General features: G+C 41.3%; 1 protein-coding gene and 1 non-coding gene across 4 annotated transcripts in view; both read right to left on the reverse strand.

Annotated features, from left to right (window-relative positions):
- Positions 1–20097, reverse strand: part of ABCA1 (ATP binding cassette subfamily A member 1) — a 157032-nt gene that overhangs the window by 29374 nt on the left and 107561 nt on the right. For all 3 annotated transcript variants that reach the window (XR_008713840.1, XR_008713839.1, XM_055579203.1), the window contains 17 exons: positions 18960–18992; positions 17684–17789; positions 16639–16713; positions 16007–16176; positions 14551–14728; positions 12418–12533; positions 12187–12331; positions 10461–10584; positions 8657–8786; positions 8271–8391; positions 7424–7486; positions 6340–6446; positions 3978–4119; positions 3489–3623; positions 1709–1812; positions 1018–1110; positions 72–315 (listed from right to left, as the gene is read on the reverse strand). Coding sequence is in view for 1 of the 3 variants with exons in the window: in XM_055579203.1 (XP_055435178.1) it covers positions 72–315; positions 1018–1110; positions 1709–1812; positions 3489–3623; positions 3978–4119; positions 6340–6446; positions 7424–7486; positions 8271–8391; positions 8657–8786; positions 10461–10584; positions 12187–12331; positions 12418–12533; positions 14551–14728; positions 16007–16176; positions 16639–16713; positions 17684–17789; positions 18960–18992 (2086 nt within the window). In the remaining 2 variants the exon portion in view is untranslated. The remainder of the gene's footprint in view (positions 1–71; positions 316–1017; positions 1111–1708; positions 1813–3488; positions 3624–3977; positions 4120–6339; positions 6447–7423; positions 7487–8270; positions 8392–8656; positions 8787–10460; positions 10585–12186; positions 12332–12417; positions 12534–14550; positions 14729–16006; positions 16177–16638; positions 16714–17683; positions 17790–18959; positions 18993–20097) is intronic.
- TRNAG-UCC (transfer RNA glycine (anticodon UCC)) lies at positions 17414–17486 on the reverse strand. Its single transcript has one exon. It is a non-coding gene; the product is annotated as a tRNA-Gly (tRNA).

Raw genomic sequence — 20097 nt, forward strand, 5'->3', positions numbered from 1 at the left:
TAGGGCCCATAATGAAGGGGGAGGAGTCCTCACCCTGAAAAGCAAATCTACTTTTGATACTCAAAGCTTACTTGGTCAAGTGTTGTCTGAGAGACAGAGTAGTCTTCTATGTGGAGTCGCTTTTTGCTCTGGGAAAGGATGCTGAAAATCCTGGCCAGGGAAGACAGTGAAGATGGAAGCTGGTACTGAAGCATGTTTCGGTGCTTCTCCTTCAGGACGCTTCCTGGAAAGGCGAGTTCAAAGAACTCCTGTACAGGCTTCAGGTCAGGGTTCGACCCTGCTATTCGAACAACTATTGTATAACCATCTCCAAACCTGAAAGCAGGAAAAAGAAAATCCTAAAAACAGGGAAAAAAATAATCCTGAAAGCAGGCAAAAGAAAATCAAATTGAAGACTCTGGGGAAACTTGTCAAAAGAATACTTAACTCTTAGGTCCTGAAAGAGAAAGTGGTCCCTGTCAGACCCAGAAATCAGTTTCAGAGAAAAGGAACCAGTTGTCATATACTGAATACCTATTCTATTTGAGCTGCCTTGCTGAGTGCTTTAGACATGACTTCATTTAATCCACACTTGGACCTGTGAAATGTTACAGAGAAACTGAAACCTAGAGAGTTGGTCACTTGCTCATGATACAAAACTCAGAAGTGGTAGGGCTGGGGTGTGGACCCAACACCAGTCAAACCAACTGGTGTGTTTGACTCCAAAGTCTATGCTCCAACCTTACTGGCATGTATAAATCTTCCCATTACATCTCGATAACAAAACCAGAAAGTAGCTATTCCTAGAATACTGACTCTCAGAGAGGTTAAATAACTTGCCCAAGTGCATACAACCAGTAAAAGGTAAAGAGAGAATTTGCCCGCAGCTCTGTTGGACTTCAAAGTCCTCATTCTTTGCACTATACCATTTTGTTCAGTTTATTTCCCTTTGTTTTAGAACCACCATGTATACATTCACAAAAGAATAAATACACAATTTCTCATTATGTGGGATCCCAAAGAAATTGTCTTTGTTACCTATTTTTCAGATGTTGAACACTGCCAAGACATCTGAACCGCCCATTGACCATAATTGCCATCCTAGTGCAGAGAGCTTCACATTCTTCCATACTGTGGGGACACAGAATGAGGTTTAGTCTGAGAAAGATGCTCCTGTAACCATCAGAACATCACCATGACATCTGGCGTTTCAGAGAAACAGATTCTTAGCTTCCTAGAATATAACTGCATCCTGCTAGAAATTTCATGAAGATGTATGGGAAATAATGCTCACTGCCATGTCGTTTACAATTGTGAAAAAGCTGAGAATGATCCAAGTGTCTACACAAAAGAGGAACGGTTAGGTAAATTAGGGTATATGCTAATGGAATACTATTCACTAGTAGCTATAAGAAATGATGACACGTCTCAGACTTGGAACACTGTTCTCAATGTTGTTAAGTGAAAAAGAACTTGGTATATATGCCAAAGCTTGCATTTTTGTTTGTAAAAAACATATACACTGTGTATAGATTTGCAGAGGAAAACTCTGCAAAGATATATTGCCCAGTGATAATAACAGTTGTCTCCTGGTGATACATCAGGGGACCATAATTTTTTTTTTCTTTGCCTTTCTGTGTTTTCTGTTCTTACACAGTGATCATATATACTACTTGGAAAAGCTAAAAATTATACAACAACAAAGTCAAGCCAACTCTTCACTACAGACCTGTGAGAGGTAAGCACTACTGATCTCCCTTCCTTGATGATACTTAGGGCACAATTCCACAGGAAGCGCCGGGCTTTAGGGTCCATGCCTGTGGTTGGTTCATCCTGTGAACAGAACAGAATAAGTCTTATTATGTGTTGGAAAAAAATCAAAGATAGGTTTGGTCTTAAATGCAGAAGTATTTTAGAAATAGCCTAAGGTTTAACTTACCATTCTATTTATTTCCTGATGGATCAAAAAACCAGACCTTACATAAAAGAATATTTCATACTTGTTTTTAACCAGTTCACTTTTATAACTGTCACTGAAGTAGAAAACTCAAATTTGATTTTTGTGAAATTAAATTTCTCCAAATAAACAGAAAGGAAAAGGGAAAAGTCATTTAGTTTCAATCATCTTTTCATGACTGACAAGCATATACTAAAAATTATTTTTGTCTGAAATGCTACTGAAGTCAGTTCAAAAATTGAATAAATTTATTTTTTTTTCTTTATTCTAGTTCACTCTGGCTTAGCCTGTTATACTCTATTGCTGGTCTTCAGTTCCATTCAGTTCAGTCACTATTTGTGTCTGACTCTTTGCAACCCCATGGAATGCAGCACGCCAGGCTTCCCTGTTCATCACCAACGCCCGGAGCTTGCTCAAACTCATGCCCATTGAGTTGGTGATGCCATCCAAAGATCTCATCCTCTGTCGTCCTCTTCTCCTCCTGTCTTCAATCTTTCCTAGCATCAGGGTATTTTCTAGAGTCACTTCTTCACATCAGGTGGCCAAAGTATTGGAGTTTCAGCTTCAGCATCAGTTCTTCCAATGAATATTCAGGACTGATTTCCTTTACGATTGACTGGTTTGATCTCCTTGCAGTCCAAGGGACTCTCAAGAGTCTTCTCCAACACCACAGTTCAGAAGCATCAATTCTTTGGCACTCAGTTTTGTTTATAGTCCAACTCTCACATTCATACATGACTACTGGAAAAACCATAGCTTTGACTAGATGGACTTTTGTCAGCAAAGTAATGTCTCTGCTTTTTAATATGCTGTCTAGGTTGGTCATAGATTTTCTTCCAAGGAGCAAGAATCTTTTAATTTCATGGCTGCAGTCACCATCTGCAGTGATTTTGGAGCCCCCCCCCCCAAAAGTCTGTCAGTATTTCCATTGTTTCCCCATCTATTTGCCATGAAGTGATGGGATTGGATGTCATGATCTTAGACTTGCTGCTCTTAGAGAAACAAATTCTAAATCTAAACACTCTGGATAACTTTAAAGCCTCAGTCCAAGGCTTCTTCCTGTAATAACTTCAGTGCCCTTCTCCTCTACAGAAGAAAAAGGTCAAAGGCCACTGTTGGTCTGATCTTCTGTTTTCCATTTATCCATATGTAAGGAACTATGACCCAAAGGTGCTACTTAGGAATCCTGAAGCTGTAACAACATTCTCCATCTCCAGAGGATGAACACATAGATGGCATTCAGAATGGTCCAAAGAAAGTTAAATCCTACACCCAGCCTCAGTAACAGTTGTTGGGATTCTCCATGCTGGAGAAACAAGGTCCCTGGAGAATCTCCCCCTCTGGAACATCTGAGGGTAAGGCAGATACACCCCATGTGTGTTATGAAGAGGGATGGGGAGCTTCCCTCTGGTTCTCTGAGGCTATTCCTCATTGGGTGAGGTGGGGCTTGCCATTGCCGAGCCAGTCATGCACATCCTGGACATCCAGGACTTTAGAATAGAGATGCTTTCCATTCAGGCCAGAACAGGGTTTTCCATTCAGTCACACTCACCAGAAACACCACTGGAGGCCCACCAATCAAAGCCATGGCTGTTGAGAGCTTGCGCTTATTGCCTCCACTGTAGTTCCCAGCATATTTTTCTCCATACTTCACAAGGCCCAGTTTCCGAATCGCCCACTCACCAACCTAAGAATGACAAAAAAGCGCCATTTGGGGATTTTATCATGCTTTCTTACACTTGCATGTGAGAACTCTTTCACTGAGTAGGACCAGATTCTACACGATCATGACCTGGACAGTGTCTGCAGCACAGGGAGCAGCACTCCCTCTCTGCCCTCCAGAGTGAGCCTGATCTCCCATCCCTACCCCACCGCCGCAACTCTCCCCTTTGAAAGTAGCTGCAAAGAGCCAGCACTTCCTGTCGCTGCATCCATAAGCAAGACCAGCCTGAAGCCAACAGCCATGTGTGAAGGTCACAGCCAAAAGGCAGGCTGTCAGGATGCCAAAGGAGGCAGGCTGGCTTTCCGGTGCCCACAGTACCTTGCCTACTTCTTTCTCCGGGACTCCTCTCAAAAGGGCAAAGAACTCCACGTGTTCTCTTCCAGTCAGCAGCTCTGTGATGGCATCAAACTGAGGGCAATAGCCCATGTTCTGATGGACTTCGTGGATGTCTGATAAGATACTGCAAAGAAAAGCAAAACTGGTCAGGCTTTTAAGCATTTTGGTACTCTGGTCAGACCATCTTGCCTAACTTTCTATACAGTGTGCTTGTGCGTGACGAACAGACCAGTGAGCACACTTGCTTACAGCTTCAAGGAACAGCCTTTCTGCCCTCAGGATGCCAGCCCCTCCTGGAAGTCAGGGTTCCTGCCTCCATCCTGCCTAGTCCTTGCCCCTGGTTCCCCCAACACCTCAATCTGCAGGCTTGGTCCCATTTCAGAATTCCCAAGTCCACCCCAACTGTGGCGCTATCTATATCAACAATCTTAGTCACGCTATCCAGGGGCTTTAACAGGAAGTGTCCATTCCTGATTTGATTCTGTGACCCAGTCATATGCACCATGTGCTCTGCTGCGTCACTTAAGCCAGAGGAGGCCCAGCAATTTGGGTGACTTCCCTCTGCTTTTTGCTGCCTATACACTGACTTGGCCACAGCATGATCCAAACCCCATAGTCCTGCTAAATATTCAATGCAGAAACTCCCCTGGTTTTGAAGGTTTTCATGATGAGAACCTGATGATAACAAAAAATGTAACTACAGACACAATTTTACATATACTGGTGGGGGCAGCTTTTAGGCCCCATGAAGCCAATCTAGGGTTAAGGATCCCTGATGTAGGAGGAAGCTCAGTGTCACATCCAGTCTGATAGCTGCACTTCAGTCACCTCTGGGGAGCCATGGGTTCAGCCTGTCAGCAGTATTCATTCCTCTCTGCACATCAGTTAGTAGGCCCAGGTCCAGTGTTTTCCAGAATTGAAGTGCTCACAGACCCTTTACCTAGGCCTCACAGCTACACTGCTCATACCAGTCTTCAGAACCAGGCAATGTGATGAACCTTAGTTTGGACCAGTTATTGCTACTATTGCTATATACCCCAGGAGCCTGGTACTAGAAACAAACCTGGGGAAGCATGTATGTAGCCTCAGGCCTGCTATTCTAGAAATTCTGTTCTCTTAAACCGCCTTTACACTGTTACTAAAACAAATGTAAGATGAAGAGAAAAGTCATGAGTACATTAAGTTCCTTGATGTTTTCAATTTTACTGGCTAGTAGCCCTTTGTCCAAATTGTGAGTCATCCCCCATTTGTACATTATAAAATAAATTGAGTGGGTCACAACTAGTATTATTAAAACGGCATGGCAGAGAGTGGAGTAAGAAATATTGAATGCACTACAAGCAGTAAGAGTAGGTAGTATTTTACAAAATTATTTAAGCTGTATGCCTGTTTACATGTTTTTGTGCATTTACTTGACTGAGAGGTAAAATGTATTTGCTATTATGGGACATGATCAAAAAGTTTGAAAGCCACAGATTTGTACCATTTCTCCATATAAAAAGCCCAGAGAAGTTCCACATATTTAGAATGCTCGAGGGTTTCACTTTCAAAGTTGCCTAGCAGGACTGTACTGTAGGCATACTGTACTCCTTAAGATCAGACTGCTCAGTGATCTCTGCATTCTCAAATAATAGCCCAGTGGTGATATCCATTGTTGCTATAAACTTTAGCGGGCAGTTTCAGAAGTATATAACCTTTTATCTTGATGAAACAATCAAAATGAATACAAGGACATATTTAGTGAAAAACAGAAACAAATATCCAACAATTAAGGAACTGGTGAAATAAATGTCCAACAATAAGGAAATAGTGAAATAAACTACAGGTACATGTACATAGAGGCATTTTATGCAGCGATGTAAAATTCTACATCTTAGAATATGTAACCCATTGGGAAATAGTCATCATACAGTCATTAGCAAGAAAAAACTAATTTAAAAATCTAGATCTAATATAATCTCAATTTTATAATATATTTATATGTGTATATAAAATAGAGATTTGGGTTGATGGGAATGTTGTAAAGTTGTATTGTGATAACGGTTGTACAACTCTGCATATTGCCTAAAAGTCACTGAATTGAACTCTTAAAACAAGCAAACTGTATGGTACATAACTTACACCTGAATAAATCTGTTAAAAAAAATAAAGTGAGACTAAAAGGAAATGTAAATAGTCATTATCTGTAGGTACTGGAATTATGGATTTTTATTTTCTTTATAGTTTACTATATTTTAACATTTTTAGAAACTATACAGTGCTGTTATATCAACAAAATCACAATATATTCATTTAAATAAAGTTTAAAAAAGTCTTATGGCAAAATACAGACTTGTTTTCTCACCTATTTTTGTTAAGGAAAGCATCTCCTCTGGTAACAGTGGTATCTCCTGTTAACATCTTGAAAGTTGATGATTTCCCAGCTCCATTAACACCCAGAAGTCCAAAGCACTGAAAATGATTGGGTCAGTAATATTAGCAAACTACTAAAAATCTGAATATAAATGACTCATAGTCACTTCAGCTTCATTTTTATGTAACATGATCCTAAAATGTCACTCTTAATGAAGAGTAAAATATTTTCTAGGTTTCCAGAAGTCATATGGATGTTTAATCATATATTTTATAATGGAACCATTTTAAATGTGGATGTATTTGTATATTCTTTGAGTTGTTGGGTTAAAGCCAAAGTTAATGAGTAAAAAAGAGTAATGAAAGCCAACAAGTCAAATTTCACCATCAAATCTAGCTAAAGGGCATACAAGAATACAAACATAAATAAAGAGAAAATCTTTTTTTAAATCTATTTGAATTTCATTATCATCTTGAATGGATCACAAAATCACTTTCTAGATGAACATACTTTTCTTAAATTGTCTGAGATTATACAAAATTGTTGATACACGAGGCCACTAGTTTTGATGTATGCGTGCATGCATGCTTAATCACTTCAGTCACATCCGACTCTCTGCAACCCCATGGACCATGGCCCGCCAGGCTCCTCTGTCCATGGGGTTCTCCAGGCAAGAATACTGGAGTGGGTTACCATTTCCTTCTCCATTTGATATATGGGGCCCTCAAACTTTCAATGACTGACTGCTCAGATCAGATCAGGTCAATCGCTCAGTCGTGTCCGACTCTTTGCGACCCCATTAATTGCAGCATGCCAGGCCTCCCTGTCCATCACCAACTCCCGGAGTTCACTCAGACTCACGTCCATCAAGTCAGTGATGCCATCCAGCCATCTCATCCTCTGTCGTCCCCTTCTCCTGCCCCCAATCCCTCCCAGCATCAGGGTCTTTTCCAATGAATTAAATGGAGTAGCCTTTTTAAATCACTTTTGACTTCTTACAGACGTTGTTGCTTGACTGGAGTAGAGACAGTCTGAATTAATAGGGGCAAACACAATGTAGATAAAGTGCCTTTACCTCACCAGGAGGAATGCCAACGCAGATCCTGTCAACAGCGGGTTTCCTCTTTCTCCTGTATACCTGCAACCAGCACAATGCAAAGAGTCATGGGCTGCAGTGACTCACGGCTAGCCCAGGCAACTGTGGAGGAGGGAATTGTGACCTAAACACACCACGAAATTCGACTCATTGGTAAGACCAAGTCAGATACTTGATGTGCCAAAGCCTTGGTCTGTCTCTGTGGCAACTGGCTTTTGAATAACCCTGATGCTCAAAATATAAATGAATTTCTTTGTATTTTTTTAATCAAATATCAGACTTTAAAAAATATATTTGTCATTAACATCTACATAATTTTTATTTAATATAAAGACATTGCAGATATTTTTAAAATTAAATTCTATGGGATAAAAATTTGTTATCAAAACATTGCAAATATTGAACATATTACAAAAAAGTAAATTGTTGTTATGGCACCAAAAAGAGTGGAAATAGATCCTCCTCTTAATCAATGGGGATTTACCAGATTTTTTGAAATTCAAAATCAATCATTTATTCTCCCAACTTCAGCTTTGACTCGATATACAATATTAGATGTTTTAATAACTAACACATAAATGTAAGCATGAAAAACAAACATACTCAAGAATGAGAATTCACTTTACAATTATTCTCGGTAGGATTTCTTTAATTAGAGAAGTCTCCATGGTGTATTTTAAGTAAAATTAAATTGACAGAAACTTGGTATAGATGCACATTTTAGGAAGCATGATCCTTTTATTAAGTGAGTCAGCAAAATGCTAGTTTCTAACATATAAAGCTGAAAAAACTGAAGGCAAGTTGTAGCCTGTCTTCACTGTCTCACCTTAGTCAACTCCTTGATTTCCAAGATGTCATTCTGTCCTCCACCATCAAGAATTCTCTGTCTTTCCCTCTTCACATCTTCATCCTCATCATTCAGAGGAGGAAGCTTTGCCTTTACAGGTCTTAGGGGGAAGAAAATTAAGAAGAAAAAAAAAATCAACCTTTCAAGTTATTTTCTAAGTCCAAGACCCAGTTTCTACATCAGTCCTATAAAATCCTCACTCCAGCATTGTCAGTACTGTTGGTCAGGGGATGCCCACATTGGGAGAATCAGTTTGATTATCTGCTTTGAGTTCAAGTCAACCCAACCACCAGTGAGTGTTTCCCTGTGCTCCGTCCGCTGTGACCCTCAACCAGGTGCTCAGTGAGTTCTGCAAGAAAGCTCACCTGGGCCTGATGAAGAATCGGTACTGGATCAGCACAGTGATGAGGAAGAACACCACTCCTTCCACAGCCATGGCGAAGAGATTTCGTCCCACTAAGTCCCAAGACAGTGGTGAGACAAAGCGGTTCTCCCCTGGACACAGTGCAGAGATCCAATCAGAATGGAGGCACCAAAGACCAAAGCCCTTGCTCAAATTCAGGCTCAAATTTACCTATGTTTTGAATCCAGGTCTCCCGCATTGCAAGTGGATTCTTTACGAGCTGACCCACAAGGGATGCCCAAGAATACTGGAGTGGATAGCCTATCCCTTGTCCAGTGGATCTTCCCAACCCAGGAATTGAACCAGGGTCTTCTGTATTGCAGGCAGGTTCTTTACCAACCGAGCTACCAGGGAAGCCTGTTTCTACAAATGTTTATCACCCAAGATAGGGATCTGGTCATGGCACACATGGTAAAGAAACCACCTGCAAATGCAGGAGATGTAAGAAACACAGATTCAATCCCTGGGTCAGGAAGATCCCCTGGAGAAGGGCATGGTAACCCACTCCAGTATTCTTGCCTGGAGAATCCCATGGACAGAGGAGCCTTGCGGGCTATAGTCCATAGGCATGCAAAGAGTCAGACATGACTAAAGTCACTTGGTACATCACCCATGATAAGGACAAAAAAATAAAGGAGTCGCCAGTTTCCAAGTCTGACTTAGGGTGCGGTTTTAGGGAAGCGTACTGCAATGCAGTATCAATCAGAATTTCAAAGTCAACATGTATTAGATCTATAACTTCATCCAAGAAATCTAATGCTTCCTTTTGAATGAGACATGCCAAAAATTCTTTGTGAAAAGGCAAGCAATCCAGGGTAATTTTTAGGGTCAGTATTTTAACAAATTATTAGCTTCACTAAGAAAGATTAGAAAGCACATTAAAAGATGCTCCTTTCAGTAGCATATAATGTAATCTAGGGGTTTCCCTGGCGGCTCAGATGGTAAAGAATAGCCTGCAATGCAGAAGACCTGGATTTGCCCCTGGGTTGGGAAGATCGCCTGGAGGAGGACATGGCAACCTACTCCAGTATTCTTGCCTGGAGAATCCCCATGGACAGAGGAGCCTGGTGGGCTACTGTCCATGGGGTCGCAAAGAGTCAGACAGGACTGAGCGACTAAGCACAGCACAATGTAAGCTAGTAACTCAATTCACCTCGTTTTATATAGATATTCCTTAAATTCCTTATATATCTCCTTTGTACCTCCAAGCTTAAAAAAATAGTCCCTCTTCTATGCCCATTAAATAACATGGCCCACCTAACTATATGAGCAAGTCGATAAAGAATAGTAATGTGGGCACAGGAGAGAGATTTTTAAAGACTCTAAAGGTAGAAAGAGCTGCAGTAAATTATCTTTTTATAGACTGTATGAAAGGTAATATATGACCCCATCTGCAGGTCCATGATTTTCCTAATAGAGCCAAAGTTTGCATCTTTCCTTTTGATTCTCTGGCCCGTACCTAATTCTCAGAGCTGTGGTTTGATTTTTCCAGTGACTTTGACAAACCCCACCAGTGGTACCAGGCACTAGGTGCAAGCTAAAACCAGTATTTTCCCTACCTCCAAAACCATGTTCTCACCTTTCAGACAAATGGCTGTGTCAGACAAGACCCAAGCCACAGCCAACTGTGCCGACACGAGCCCTATCAGCAGAGGGAAGTCCTAGGCCCAGTCACCAGCCTTTTTCCAAAATAAAGGCCAAAGTATCAAGACCCACACAAACTCCCATCCCTATTAAAGCATCCTGTAGCCACAGCCGTCACTCACCAAACCTTTCCAAGGCGTCAGCCATTGCCTGGTTTTTCACCATGTCAATGAGCCCCCGTCCCAGGCAAAAATGTGGGAAGATCAAGAACACGGACTTCAGGATATCATTGATGTTATTCAGCTTCTAAAAAAAATAAGAGACAGACTGTATGTCTTTTGTGACTCAGGCTAAAAATTGACCAAGGTCTAAAACATAAGAGTGAAGAAAAAGTTTGATTCCTTGAGGTCAAACTGAATCTTTGATTCAGATACCAATAAACAGCAGCAGCCGTAACTAATGATATATAATGTAGCAAAATTTTTGCTCTTTAGAAAATCTGGAATAATGCTACAAGTATGGGAGGAAAATGAGCAAAGTTTAGAAATATGATTGCATTTAATCAAAGGCAAATCCAACACAAAACATTTGCTTAGCATTTTAAAAGCAAACTGCTCATGTTTGGGTCAATATATTTCAGTTTCAGGATTTTGTTGGAATTTAAATAATTCTTCTCAAATACATCAATCCAGCAATGGCCAAATACCTAACAACTAAGTAAGCTGCTAAGTGCTGGATGCACTGGGCTAGGGTATAGGAGAGATAAAGATGAATAAAAAACAGTCTCTACTCTGAAGAAAAGAAATATGGAAACAGGAAATTACTACATAACTGGATGTGTTGTCCTGGAGGTATGAACTGTGTGAGCTTTGGAAGCACAGAGAAGAGAGAGTACCTGCTATACGGCAGGTAAGCAAAACTTCAGGTTGAAGCTTAGTTTTGACAGAATTGGGTGGTAGCTCACATTGTTGGTGAAGAGCTCCAACAACAGAGTGGCCACACTGCCACTGCCACTGATGAAGAGGTCACACTGATGAGGACCATGTGGGCTGGGCTGGGGATCCTGAAACAGGCCTATGGGACTACGGAGGGTTTAAGGAACCATTCGTAGGAACCAGTCGAAGCCTACCATGTTGGGAAAGGGTGTGGTGGGGACTGTCCAGGAAGGATTATACACCTCTGAAAGGCCTTGTGGGTTAAGTTAAGGTGTCTGGACAAAAGCAATGACAACAGGAGTGGACAGGAAACCTTGTTTGAGAGAATCTGTAATTGAAGGAACTGGCAAGGTCACCAACTGAATGTGGGATAAATAAGCAAAAGCAAAGCATATAAATAGCTCTAATACTGCCAGCTGGGGTGACTGGGGAGATGGTAATGCCATCCAGTGTGATAGGAATGGCAAGAGAAAGGCTGGGTTCTGAGGGGAAGATGACTGGGATGTGACCAGTCTACAGTATCTTTCAGTTAATCTAAACAGAGCCACCCACTGGGCAAGTGAGACTGTGGGGCGAGAATTCAATGGAAGAGTCAGGGCTTAAGGCACAGATCTGAGAGAGAACAATGTGAGACACTGAGAGGTGGTGGTAAAAGCTTCCAGAATGAACGGCATCACCCAGAGACAGTACCTACAGTGGAAAACAAGGTGGCAGAGGACCGAATATTAGAGAAAGCAACATTTAAACAGAAAGGAGTATAAAAAAACTTGTCAAAAGAAACAGAAAGATTTGATCAGAGACACATGAGGAAAGGAGAAGCAAGAGATGCTATGCAAACCCAGGAAAGACAGACTGCAAAAGTTCAGACTGGTCCATGCGGTCAACGCCACAGGCAAGAAGAATACAATCATGATAAACACTATCCTCTGGCTCCAGATATGGTCATCCCAGCATCTCTTTCCCCCGAACTCACATTGTTGGTGAAGAGCTCCAGCACAAATGTGGCCACACTGCCATTGATGCCGATGAAGAGGTTCACGCTGGTGAGGACCACGTAGGCTGTGCTGGGGATCTTGAACACGAAGGAGGCTGGGTACATGAGAGGTGTGATGGACCACCTGGTGAGGCACAAAGACACATGTTGGGTGTCCTCCACCTTCTTTCTGACAGAGGATTCCATATGCCCCATCCAGAGGTGCCTTACCCATACAGCAAAAGTAGAAGAGCGAGCACAGGCAGGTTGGTGGAGGACACATAGGACTTCTGCTGGAAGCAGATGAAGATGATAATGACCAGCGTGGCAGGAACCACATAGTTGCACTAAAGGTGAAACAAGGAAACCAAGGTCACCCCTAAGTCAAAGACACAGCACATCTCAAGTCTTCACCATCACTGGACAAGAAAGGGCAGATAAACATATTGAAGAATAACTCTGAATTAATGAAGCCACAAAAACTATTAATCAAAATACCGGACAGCACATTTTGACAAGCCTTTTACCCCCGGCTGATTTTATAAACTGCATGTCCTTTCTGTCTTTCCAACAGATAAGCCAAGGTGTCACGCTCAGTAAACTTACTGAAGGATGGATTTGCAGTCAGAGTAATTTCAATTTCACAGGCAGCAAGTAAGCTGCCATTACTCTTCCCGAAGATGATTGTGTCTGTTTCATCATTAATGCTATATTACAGTCTGCCCAAGTTCAAGCTCTCTTGTAATCTATTTATGAGGTAAGCACTTATAACATCAATGTCAGGACAGTTTCATCACACCAAGACTAATTTTAAAGTCTGTCCTGACAGTGTCTCAAGCATTAAAATGCAGAAATAAAGACTTGGCCACAAGACAATTACAGGAATTCACAGCTGGCAGAACAGAGCACAGGCAGGGAGGTAGCCCTGGGCTTGCCAGCTGTTAGGAGAATTTGTAGCTTCAGACTGCAGGGCTCTGTGCCTCAGTCCCATCCTACTCAACTGTGTTTTTCAACAACTTAGATGAAGACACGCTTGCAGCAAATTTCAGAGGCTCTACAGCAGGGAGAGATGGATAATATACAGGAAGATAATAGTGTTCCTGAGTCAGGGACTTGATCTTTCATCTCTGAATCTGTGATGCCTGGCAGAGTTAGATATAGTGAACAGTTAGTATGTATGTGCTTACTCAATAAAACAATCATTGGATTAAGACAAAAAAAAACAAAACAAATGGACATCCCGTAAAATTCAGTTTAACAGGGAAAAAGTTTTATATGTGCTTTAAAAAACCTTTATGTTTATAAATAAAGCTATATATAAAGGTTGAAAAAAGTCAACTGCATTAGTAAACAGTGAAAAAGACCCCATTTAACAATACCTATGAAGCAGAGGTTTCAGTTCTCTACAAGTTGCCAATAAGACCACACTACTTCCAAAATGCAATATCCTTGGGCTGAGGAAGAGGAGTACAGGATAAAGATCAATTACCTCTAGACCCATAACCATTTGGATGACAGACTGATTATAAGGCTAATTCTAGGCTTTGTTCTTCAAAGAGCACATTAACACTATGAAGTATGGGCCACAGAGAGGCAATCAGGTCAGAAGAGTGACAAGTCTGAGAGGCTTGCTATAACCAACACAGACATCATCATCATCACTCACACTTCTACAGTGCTTTAGAGATTACAAAGTGTGTTCTCATATCATCTTATCTGGGGAAGATTTAGGTTAAATGATAGGTGTCTTCAAATATTTGAAGGTATATCCAATGGGAGAAGAATTAAATTTTCTGTGTGGCCTACAATTAATGGAACTCATAGGGAGATACATTTCAACTCTGCTTTATAAAAATAATTTGAACTTCAGAATTCTTTGACATCCTCCATATTGGCTCAAACAGAAGCATTATATTACAGCTGACATGAAAACAGATTTGCAATGGATGGATCAGCTTCCAGTAAAACAGAAGATGTTTTCAAATGACAGACTGAATTCCTGGTAAGACAAAGAATATCCTGACTCTGGAGGTTAAAAATCTATCAGACAAGTTAGAGGCACTGACTTAGAGTTCTGACTGAGAGTGTTCCACCTCAGTTCTTTAAAAGGTTGTCACTTAGGGAATGAGGTGGTGGTGGTATCAGTTGCAGTCCCTTTGGACTGATTTTCTCTGGTGTAAGATCAGCTGTGTGCTGAAGGTCATGTTTGGTGACATGAAAGTGTACAACTGTGCCTGCCTTATCCTCTTTCATTCATCTTTGATTAGCTAGAACATTTCCTGGTGAAGGCCAGAAGCCCTTCCATCCATCCAATCTAGAGCCCTGATGGAGGTTTTTGAAGCAGCAGCAGACAGGTGGTCTTACCATGTCCCAGACAAAATTGGAGAGCCAGTAGATGACAGGCTTCACTCCGCTGATGAACTGCAGGTGCTTCGCTTTGCTGACGCGCTCCTGGATCAGGAACACGACAAAGCTGGCCGGGACGAAGGACATCGCGAAGATGACACAGATGGACACAAGGACGTCCACGGATGTGGTCATCCTGAAAAAGACAGTGCAGCTGAGGGCACAATCAAAGCACACACACACACGCACATGCACGAGCACACACGTGCACGCACACGCACACACACACGAATGTCTGAAGCATACCCCAGGGAAAAAGATCTGTTCACTACATATATTTAATTCAGGGGTAAAGATGATTATTTTCAAGCAAAAAAAAAAAATTGATAATTCAAATGCAAAACTGCTTCTACTGAGGTCAAAGACAGTCCACAGCCAAAACAAAACTATTGAAGGAAGTCTAAGAGTGGCCTAATATCATTCACTTTATTCTACTATTCTTGATCTTTTATGACGAACAAGCTGTAAATTTTCACACATAAGGGAGTAGTGTAGCTTGAAAACTAAATAAAGCAGAAATATTAGTGTGAAACTATTCAAACAACAATTTCTGGCTGTAAATGAGTTTGACAACAAAAGAGCATGGCGTATCAATCTAACACAAAAATTCCATCAGATTCTTATTATAAGAACAATAGCCTTATAAGCCCATTAAATGGGATACAATATAAATTATTTCTTTATATAAATTGCATATAAGCTTGGTATAAAGATCCTAGTGACATACATTGATATTCCATACAAGTGAACCAGAAACTATAACTGTGCCATAGTCCATAAACAAGAAAGGAACCTAACATGTATTGAATATCAACCTTGTGCTGAAGGCCGGACTTGTCCATTTACATGAAAGGCCTCACTTAATACCATATATCTAGAAAGTTTAAAAAACCAGATTCAAACCCAGATGTCTATGATTTCAAAAGCTATACACTCTGAACTAGATCATTCTGGCTTTAACTCCATACACACAATACACACACTTACACACGCACACATGCTGTCTGTCTCTCTCCCGCTCCAGAAATTAATAAACACACAAGCTGATAAAAGTGTGTTTCACTAAGTTTAAAAATAGTTGTTTTGAAACAAATGAAATTGATTTTTTAATTAAACATTAAGAGTGAGTTAAAATATTTTAGAATCATATTAACAATTTAATTTACTTTAAATGAATTCACTAAATGTACTAATGGCTTTAATATATCAGAGGCATCTATCTTGTGTAGTTTAATCTCTACCCAGCCAACTCATAAACTGATCATTTTTTGTCCAGAGCCTGGACCAACCCAGACATACATAACGTACCTACTTCCCCAGCTGTTACTCTACAACCAGCTTCACACTTCTTTCCCCTGCACCACAATTCCCCCAACACCCTCCCCTCTCCCAAATCAGACACAGCAACACTTACAGAGCCACTTCTGAGAGCTGCTGCTTGGTGAGGTTCAGCGGGTGATTGAAAGCAGTAATCCCATACTGGCTGGGGTTTGCTCCCTTCTGCAGGTTGGCCCGGAGAATGGCATTGTTGATGACATTCAAGAAAGAGCTGATGGCATGCCAGCCCTTGTTGTTGAACCACACCTGAAATAAAACATACCGGCTGCAAAGTACTGCTCCTAACCCCTGTTCCCAAAGGCAGGTGCACACACACAAAACATGCACATAAACTCCAGAAATTTCCGTCACAGCTGAAGACAAAACATGATCAGAGAACATGGTAAAGAGGCAGGGTGTGCCCAGCACTGACCGTGAGGTCAGGCAATATGCTGACTTTCTTTAATGTATTTAATCTTCACCAAAGCTTTGAGGTAGACATGGTTATTGCCTCCATTTTATAGATTAGGAAACTGAGGCTTAAACAGGTTAAGTATCTCAGTCATGTTCAAAATGGTTCCCCTGGTGTGACTGGCAGCAAGTTCTTTTTACAGCCTTACCGATAAAGTTACTAGACTTTTCTGTCATGAATCAACATTATCATGAGCTGACACTTCAGGGCAACACAGGAATTATTGTTCATCAAGCCACTGGAACAAAGAGCTTTACCTTGACGTTATTTTTTGTGTCCAGTCCTGTCATGAACCTTCCCAAGCTGCTGAGAAATCGGTCTGCAGAACTATCCTGTAAACAACAAAAAGCTGCCTGAGCTGGGATGGTTCACAGGGGAGGAGCAACAGGAAGTCTGGAGTCTGTGGACAATGGGACAACCTTGTGAAGGGAAACACGGCTACTGCCTCATTCACTGAAATGCAACTTGAACCCTCTAAATAATAACTGGCTCCTGAAAAATAAGTGACTGGAAATCTAAAGCACTGATGTTGCCACGAGTCATAGGTCTTAAAGGAACCAGAGGGAAACCCTGTGATTCAAAGTCCCAAGAGGCAAATGTCAGTTTGTAACTGGTGGTAAGGGCTCTTCACCGTGTTCCCTTGACATCATCCAAAAGCCCCCCGCTACAATTAACATGTAGATGCATCAGATATGGGGTCTGTGCCTCAGGGGAGAGATTCTAGGACAATCCCTGCTGTCTGTGACCCTGGAATTCATATCATCTGACCCCCAATTCCAACTTAGAAATGGGAAACTTGGGATACAGATAAAGAAAGTGAATGTTTATCAAGTCCTAAAACTAGCTGCCAGTTTAAAGAAAGTGATTCATTTCCTGTTTAACCAATGACTGTTTTAGAAAAGTATGTTTGATGCCCAGTTTCTCTGTTCACTGGCTATACTTAAGTTATTCTGAGAGATCTAAAATCTCTGAACTTGCTTTTTTTCTCAAGCATTTTTTTTGTTTGTTTGTTTTGGCTGCATTGGGTCTTACTTCCCTGACCAGGGATTGAACCCAGGCACCCTGCATTGGAAGTGCAGAGTCTTAACTACTGGACCACCAGGGAAGTCCCTGCACTTTCAAATAGTAAGTACACACTGAGTGACTCAGTCTCGGCTGACCCGCGATCTCTATGATCGGTTATGGCTTTGTACTTGAAAATCTTAAACAATAAGCTACCAGGTAATCAGATCTACCTTTCAACTACTCCCATGTACCAGCAACTCATTTTCTGTCTGACATGTCTTAGGATGCGCACTGTACCTTGACCACCTTCAAGTGTTTCTTCATTCGCTTGATGGCATCATTAACTTCTTCACTCGGAGGAAGTGACTGAGAATTACTGGCACCCAGGGAAAATCCACCATACCTAAAAGAATAGCCTGACATTAAAACACAGGCAGTGTGGGGCCCACTGTCACTCAGCAGCAGACACTGCCTGAGGATGTAATGTTCAATTAGAGGAACTGTATGTTTAAAGTAGGACCAAAATAGGACTCAGAGAAAGTTTCACCTTGGTCTTCTCTAATGGATCCTGGCAATCTCTTAACTCTTATACAGCTTCTGCCCAAGTTGGAAGGACCTGGGTCTGATTATACACAGAATGAGACATCTGAGATGTTGAGGAAAGAATGCTCATTCATCTCACAGATGCTCCTCCCACCCCTGGTGGCTCAGGCCTGAACATGGGTCTCAAGGCAAGCAGATGGGGAGTCACGATGAGCAGGGAAGACACTGGCCAGAGAGGCCAGGGAGGGCTTATAGATGGGCTGTGACCCTTTCATATCAGGAGAACCACAGAAGGTTCTGCATCCACTCTACTCAGTTATTCAGTAGGTCCTGGCTCTTGGGGAAAAAGGCAAAGAAGAAAGGTGAGACATAGGGTCAAAAAACAAAGTTCTGAAGCAGTCATGTAAGGCATCTCATTTGTCATGAGTAATAATGGGCTTCAAGGATGCTTCCTTTGTTTTTTTTCCCCAGTCCCATCTGCTTCTTCAACACTCAGAGGGATACAGGCAGGGGTGGTGGTGTAGAGTGGAGAGGAGAGAGCCTGACTGCAGAAGAGGAGAAAATGATTCTTACTCTCCTGATGGAATTCTGGTCTTATTTCCTAACAGAAACATTGTTATTTTAAAAAACTCAGAAGGATAAATGAGTTTAAATGCAATGAACATAGATGGTTTTGAAGCCTATTTCATCTAAGACCTTCTTGGTTATTACAAAGACCTGAAAAATAGTTCTTGAGCCCCTAGGTCTCCTAGGAATCTGATTTGATAATTTTAATTAGCATAAGTTTTCCCCTCACATTGTGCTTCCTGTCAAATCCCTAGAGACCCACAAGGAACTTCTAAATCTCCTCAAGGAGATCAATATGCGAAAATTCCAAAGGCCTCTGAAATGGCAGCTGGGCACTGAGCTAAGGGCAAAACCATCCCTAAACCAACAGCCTCCCAGGGTCCAAGAAAACTGCATCAAAATCATCCTCATGAGCTTTAGGAGTCAAGGAAACAAAACGAAAAGCACAGAGGAGTCAACTTACCTAAACTCATTCACCCAGATCTTGTTCTTTAAGCTGTAGTGAGGACCAAAGACAAGGAAACCAGAAATCAGTCCAAAGAAACATTGATCCTTTTCCTGACCATACAAAAGTTAGAAATATCTACCTGGGGATACAACAAAGGGACAGAAATAACTCTACAATCAGGCTGGTGTGGTAGGGTTTTGCCAATGGAAAGAAGGCCTAATCAGCATGTCTTTTCTTCTCCCCATATTAAAACCTTATTATTTTTATGAAGGTCATGCCTTATATTAAAACAATTAAAAAACCAACAAAGATGTGATCAAACTACAAAGTTTTTAAATTCAAAAATAATAGTTCAATTATGGCTAACATATGGAGAGATTATGCTTCTTTCTTGGAAACTAACAGTAACTGTCATTCAAGCATACCCTTGTTATTAAAAGTCACTAGAACTCCCAACTTAGGGGACCAAATATAACCAAGCTGATGGGAAGGAAGCTAGAACAAACTTTTTCTGGGCATCAGCTAAGTACAGTACAGCAGTCCCCTCCTTAATTGGAGGGGACACACTCCAACACCCCCCAATGGATGCCTAAAACTACAGATAATACCAACCCCTATGTATACTATTTTTTCCTATCACCTGTCATTTTCTTTGAAGGTCAATAGGGCCACTATCATGTAAAGTAAGTTACTTGGAAATAAGTTCTGTAATACTGTGACAGTCCATCTGATCACCAAAAGGGCCAGGGCAAGGAGCATTTACGGTGTGTGGATATGCTGGACAGTGGGATGACTCCCATCCCAGGAGGGACACAGTGGGATGATTCCCATCACACCACTCAGAGAAGCATGCCATTTAAAACCTATGAATTGTTTGTTACTGGAATTTTCCATTTAGTATTTTCTGACCACAGCTGATGATGGGTAACTGAAACTGAGGGAAGCAAAACTGCAAATAATGGGGGAGCTGATGCACTCAGGACTATGCAGTGATGCCCCAGGAAGCTACACGGCTCTTCTAAGGCTCCACAGAGAAGTCCTGAGAACTCAGGGCTCTCTTGATAATGCCACGTATTTATTACTCATTCCATCCATGACAGCTACTTTATGTGTATCATTTCATTTAATCCTTACAACAAACTACTGAGAGCAA

This window comes from Bubalus kerabau, chromosome 4 (genome assembly GCF_029407905.1).
Source record: "Bubalus kerabau isolate K-KA32 ecotype Philippines breed swamp buffalo chromosome 4, PCC_UOA_SB_1v2, whole genome shotgun sequence".
NCBI lineage: Eukaryota > Metazoa > Chordata > Mammalia > Artiodactyla > Bovidae > Bubalus > Bubalus kerabau.